Raw genomic sequence first — 6,208 nt, forward strand, 5'->3', positions numbered from 1 at the left:
GTTGCGCTAAAATTGTGTAAAATACGTCATTTGACGTTGTTATTCCGTTTTTTTTTCGATATGATTTTCTAAAAAAATAGAAAACGAACTTGAATTTTCTAAAAATATAAAAATAAGAAATTACGAGGCATTACATGTCCCTTGATTGTTGTTCGCTTTCCATATTTGATATCCAGGGCTCCCAACTCGATTGCCCAGTTACCCAATCTTCCTGAGATCTCTGGCTTGTGCAATATTTGCTGTAGCGGGTAATTTGTTAAGATCTGCACGCGATGCCCTTTAAAATATCTTCTGAGTCATTGGGTGGCGTGAACTAGTGCTAGGACCAACTTTTCAAGTGTTGGATACCGTGTTTCAGGTCCCGCCAGAACTCGGCTGATGTAATATATGGGTGTTTGCTTCCCATCTCTTTCCACCATGAGTACCGCGCTTACCGCGTTATGAGCCGCCGCTAGATACATTTTGAGTAGTTTTTCTGGGTATGGCGCTGTCAACATGGGTAGTTTCTCGATGAAACGTTTCATGTCTTGCAGGGCTTCTTCTGCTTCGCTGGTCCATTTGAAATTTTTCTTGTTAAGGCAATCTTTTAACGTCTTTATAAATGGCAAAGACCTCTCGGCGTGTCTTGCCAAGAATCTGTTTATAGCCACTAGGCGCCCGTTTAACGCTTGCGCTTCTTTCAAAGTCCTGGGAGAGGGCATCCGCGTTATGGCCGCTACCTTTTCCTGGTTAGCTTTAAAGCCATCCCGGGTGACCACAACCCCCAAGAACTTGCTTTCCTCAACCCCAAATGAACATTTCTTGGGGTTGAGCTTAATATTATATTCTCTGAGCTTTTGGAAGGTTTCTTCAATGTCTTCAAGCATTTGTTTTTCCTCCCTGCTCTTGATTACCAAATCGTCAACGTATAGTTCTAAGTTTCTGCCGATTTGTTTTTCGAAAGGCTTGTCCATGAGCCGCTGATAAGTGGCTCCGGCGTTTCGCAGGCCGAAAGGCATTTTGGTATAACAAAAAATGCCCACATCGGTATGAAACGTCGTTTTTTCTTCATCTTCCCTGGACATTTTGATCTGGTGATAACCCTTATAGGCGTCTAAGAAGCACTTGTACCTATAAGGGCCAGAGAATCAACCTTAAAGTCCATCTCGGGTAGCGGGTAGGCATCTTTGGGACATGCTTTATTCAGATCTTTAAAATCGATGCACATTCGCCATGTGCCGTCTGGTTTCTTGACCATCACAGGGTTTGATACCCATGTGTGATATTTTGTTTCTCTAAGGATTCCAGGTTCAACCAACTTCCGCACTTCTTTGACCACCGCTGCTTTTCGATCAGGGGCTATGCTGCGTTTACCCTGTGTAACGGGTTTAATACCTGGGAGTGTTACTAGCTTATGCTCTGCCTTATCCCGGGGTATCCCAGTCATGTCAGAGTGCTCGAAAGCAAAGATGTCGGCGTTCCTTCTCAGCAGCTGTTTCAGGTTGTTTTTAACTTCAGGGGAGATACTGTCCCCTATTGTTACTGTCTGATCCGGATGGCGTGTGCTTAATACCCACCTTTCCGGTCCAGTGGCGCCGGTGGGCCCTTGACGGCATCTTTTGGTATTCAATACTTCTCCCAGCTTGTCTCGAAATACTATTGCAATACCTCGCGGGGTGGGAAACTTCATGAACCCCCGCGCTGTAGAGACTATAGCATCCAATTTTCCCAGGGTGAACCGTCCAATGATTACATTATGGTAAGACTCAGCGCGCACCACAAGGAATGTAAGGAGTATGGTTCTTTCCCGGGGTTCTTGCCCAAACATAACTGGGAAAGTGATTTGGCCAATTGGATCAACCTTCTCTCCAGTGAAACCTTTAATAGGGGCGTGCACTGACTCAAGCAGCCTTCTGTCTTCTGGTTGCATTCTATTGAAGCAATGCTCGTAGATGATATCTTCAGAACTCCCACTATCTACCAGGATTCTTCTCATGTTATAGTCACCTACCGCAGCGGATATGATTAAGGCATCAGTGGTGAGGTGTAAATCTTCCACGCGTGGCTTGATTGTCATGGTTGCTAGCATCCAGGGTTCGAGCGTGGAGAAACTCCGCTTAGCCCCTTTCCCTTATCAGCATATACCATGTTTAGCTCTCGTAGCCTCTTGCCCGCCTCTTTATCATTTTCCTCTTTGACGGGGGGCGGGCCTTGTTTGATGTCTCGAACCAGATGAGCCAATTTTCCCGCCTTCACGAAATACTCGATCTGCTTCTTTAATTGAAAACAGTCATTGGTATCATGGCCGCTTCCTTTGTGGTACTCACAATACTTGTTGGTGTCTTTGTTGGATTGTCCTTCAGCGGCTTCGGAGGATTAAACTTGAGGTTTTCAGAGGCTAGGATTTCTGCTGGAGTTTTGCTCAAGTTGGGGTAATCGGACCGCGGTTTAGAGGAGGATTCATTCCTTGAATAGGTGCTTTTACACCTATCATACCGCGATTCTGTTCTGTCACTTCTCTGATATCGGTCTCCTCTACCTTTACCTTTGGAGCCCCGCTGCTCTCTGTCATCCTGGTTTTTCTGAGCCTCTTTCTTTCTGTTGGCCGTGTGACTAGCGGCAACAGCTTTCTCTTGTGTGACGTAGACCTTAACTATCCTCAAGATTTCGTCCATGGTGGGAGGTATACCATCCCTCCCGTGGAGTGTTCTTAATAGCTTATCATCATTTACCCTTTGTAGGAAAGCACCACACGCTAGATCGGTTCGTGACACCTGGGATGGCCAGGCTTTCTTTGTTGAATCTAACGATGAAACTTTCCACTGTTTCATTGTCTCGCCGGCGAATGTGGAGGAGTTCATTTTGGTCTTTTGTGTGCCTTCTCTGTTGGCTAAACTGCAATATGAACTTGGCCTCTACATCTTCGAAACTGTCAATTTCCCCGATGGGGAAACTATCCCACCAGACCTGAGCTGCACCTACCAGTGTTTGGACAAACATCTTGCACCAGAGGGGCGTGGGCCAATAGGCTACTTCCCCAGCGCTTTTGAATAGATTGAGATCTTCATCAGGATTGCCTAGACCATCGTACTTACCTACAGTTTGAGGCATCTTGGGTTTTTCCTTAACAGGAGCTTCCGCTATTCTTCTGGTGAACTTGGATTTGAAAGTAGCGTCCACTGGTTTGTAAGGTCTAGTGAGTTCGTCTTCTTCTACATTGATGGGTTATATTGGAGGAGTTGCCCCACCCTGGCTGGTACCCTGGGTAACAGGGGGTTGAGCCGGGGCGATGTTAAGTGTAGGGCTAGGGCCTCCACCCGGAGAAAAACGAGGCCTAGATGCATTTCCTCTGTCATACGCGGGTTCCGCCGTTGGTGGGGTCTGACTGTAAACCGGCTGTGATGTTGGAAAAGTCCACCAAGGTGGCATATAAGCCACGTATGGCGACTGCTGGGCATAGCCTTGTGCTGCTCCCTGGGGAGTGTACGTTGAAGTGTTATATGGGGGTAAATACTCGTATGGGGTTCCGTAATAGTATCCTGGGAAGTAAGCTTGATTCCCTGGTGTAACCGGGGCATTCATGATTCCTGCAGGCATAACTACTGGTTGATGCGGTGGAGTGGACAACGCTGCCGTTAGCACTGCTGAGTATAGAGGTGGCATGGCGTATCTTACTGATGGTTGATAGTATTGAGGCATGCTTACTTGTGGTATGACAGTGCTTGGGCTTGCAGATGTGATAATCGGCGTCGTGCTATGACGTATAGTCTGTGCACTCGTGGTTGATGCTAGGGTGAAGACGTTGGCGTCTATTGTAGTTGGTTCTACCAACCGGAGCTGCAATGAAGTATATGAGAAAAGATCTGCCACCTTTGTTCCAGAAGAGACAGCAGAAGTGCCTGCAAAGCCTGGTGGTGGTCCTTCAGCTTCGAATTCCAAGTCGAGAGACCTAGACACAGCAAGTGAGGCTGCCATGGTGGTAACAGGGTTTGTCTCCGGCAGTGGGTTACTAGTTATCATCGCCTGACTCGGTGTTACTGCCGTGTTCTGATCGCTTGCCATTGGGTCCAGTCTTGCTATTGTTACCGTTTGGTCCCACGGATGGCGCCAATGAAGAAACACTGACCTTTACGGTAGTATCCAACTAAGACTTCAATTCTTGGCGATCCGAACTGCTTGCTGCAAAATAGAACACCGTTAGGACTCGTTACAGGAATGAGGTTATTCCTGTAACCACCCTTCGGCGCGAGAATAAGTCTCGGTTTGGGAGAAAGTATAAGTGTATAGAGAGAAAGAGTAAACGAGAGTAAGATGAATCATACCTTAGATGTTTACCTCTATTTATAGTTTATCATTAGGGTTTCCCTTAACTTAGGATGGGCTCCGAGAAGTTAGGGATTTGCATGATCTTCCCAAAAAGTTGGGGATTCGGTTACGTAGTTTATCCATGCAGAATAGAACATTCTATAATAAACATGTGTAATTAATTATTTATGATAAAATAATAGGTAATGACCGGGTCGGGTTAGCCAATCCGAGTCATACCTCGTCATTATGTTAATTGTGTTTTAGCTTTCTCAATTCACTTCACATCTAAAGTTACAGTTGGAATCGATGTCACACCCCAACCAATGGCGGAAACATCGGGATGAGACGAAGTGTGAAGATTGCTAGAGACATCATAACGCTATTTGTGACAATATTTAATAAACCGATTTCATTTCATAATTCATTTGTCAACATTACAAAGAAATCACATAACGTCAAGTTCAAAGGAAATACAATACAACATAATCAAAATTGATACAACGATTAAACCTAAACGTCTATATGTGTATCTAGGCATCAACGCTACTTCGTTTCTTAGCATCATCATCCTCAACCTGTAACATGTTTAAAATAAAGTTCAATGCAAAAGCAAAGGCGAGTATACAAGTTTAAGCATAAGTATAAGTATAAGTATAAGTATAAAAGTTTAAAACGAATCCACATGGCAACTTAGTTTATACGAGATCAACCTATCGTGGCATGCAATATTTCTAGCCAACCTCTGTTTACGCAAGAAAGTTTAATTAATTCAACATGACCCAAGTTTAAGGGGGCGGTGCGTTACTCCTATAGCGCTATACATGTCGAAGGGAGGCTCGTGAGAGCTAATGACTAAAACATATCACATAAGTATGGTCCACGTAAGCATCAAGTATCATAGCATAGTATTCATGTATAAGGATTGTTTTGTGCATTGCATAAAGAATAAGTTTAAGTGTTGTTTAATAGTAAAACATGTTACACCCCAAAAAGTGGTAAACATAAAAAGGGGGTTGCGAGTATACTCACAAATTTGCATATGCTTTCCGATTATCCAATGTGACGAAGTTGATGGGGTTAGAAGGTTGAATATGTAAGGGTTAAAGTTCAAGTATGTTTAGGGTCGAGATTCGGAATAAAAGAATATGAAAATAATATATGAGAATAACATGTGAAAATAATCATCTAGTACACATAACCCTTGTTCTTGACACTATTAGAACTCAAGAGAGTTGGTATGATTTCATGGATTCAAAGGTCCATTAGAGTCGTAACAAGAGCATGGTCATAGATGATGTAACATATTCTTGACAAGTAACTATTAAGTTACCATCAAGTTTAGTTACTTAGGTATATATGTATGTACATAGAATAGCTTAGATATTATATTGGTTATAAGTCTTATGATTCAAGCATGAGGTAGGAGATCAATGTCTCCATTTAGGCACCTCTTTGTGTCATAGAGTTCATACATGAGGTAGGAAGAACAAGCTTCCATTTAGGCACCTCTATTGTTCACCACTACACTTGTTGTTATAAACAACAAGGAGGGTCATGAACATACAAGTATTATGGTATTAACAACAACTAAACTATAGCAAAACATCAAGTAATGAGTTTGATTCTTATGAAGGATAGCCCAAGCTAGTCCAACCATCACACATTCATCAAGTTTCATACTTGAACACTACTTGTGGGTAAAACCCTAATTAAAAACAGAAAGTTTATGAGGTTTTAACCCCTGATTTAGATGTCTCAACCATGTTTTTAAGCTTAACCAACCATAAGAGGAGTTGTAAGCATTAGGACATTGGCTTGAGTTGTGTCAAACACAAGTTGGATGAAGTTTACATAAGTTTGTAACAAAACAGAAAGTTTTTGGTCAATTTCGGAGCAATTCCAGGTCTGATTTCTCCAAGGA

General features: G+C 43.2%; 1 protein-coding gene across 1 annotated transcript; it reads right to left on the reverse strand.

Moving 5' to 3' along the window:
• Positions 1-3,204: 3,204 nt before the first annotated feature.
• Positions 3,205-4,041, reverse strand: LOC110919568 (proline-rich receptor-like protein kinase PERK8). Its single transcript, XM_022163839.1, has one exon. The coding sequence runs from the start codon at positions 4,039-4,041 to the stop codon at positions 3,205-3,207; it is 837 nt and encodes a 278-aa protein (XP_022019531.1).
• Positions 4,042-6,208: the final 2,167 nt, after the last annotated feature.

Source organism: Helianthus annuus, chromosome 16 (assembly GCF_002127325.2).
Source record: "Helianthus annuus cultivar XRQ/B chromosome 16, HanXRQr2.0-SUNRISE, whole genome shotgun sequence".
NCBI classification, from domain to species: domain Eukaryota; kingdom Viridiplantae; phylum Streptophyta; class Magnoliopsida; order Asterales; family Asteraceae; genus Helianthus; species Helianthus annuus.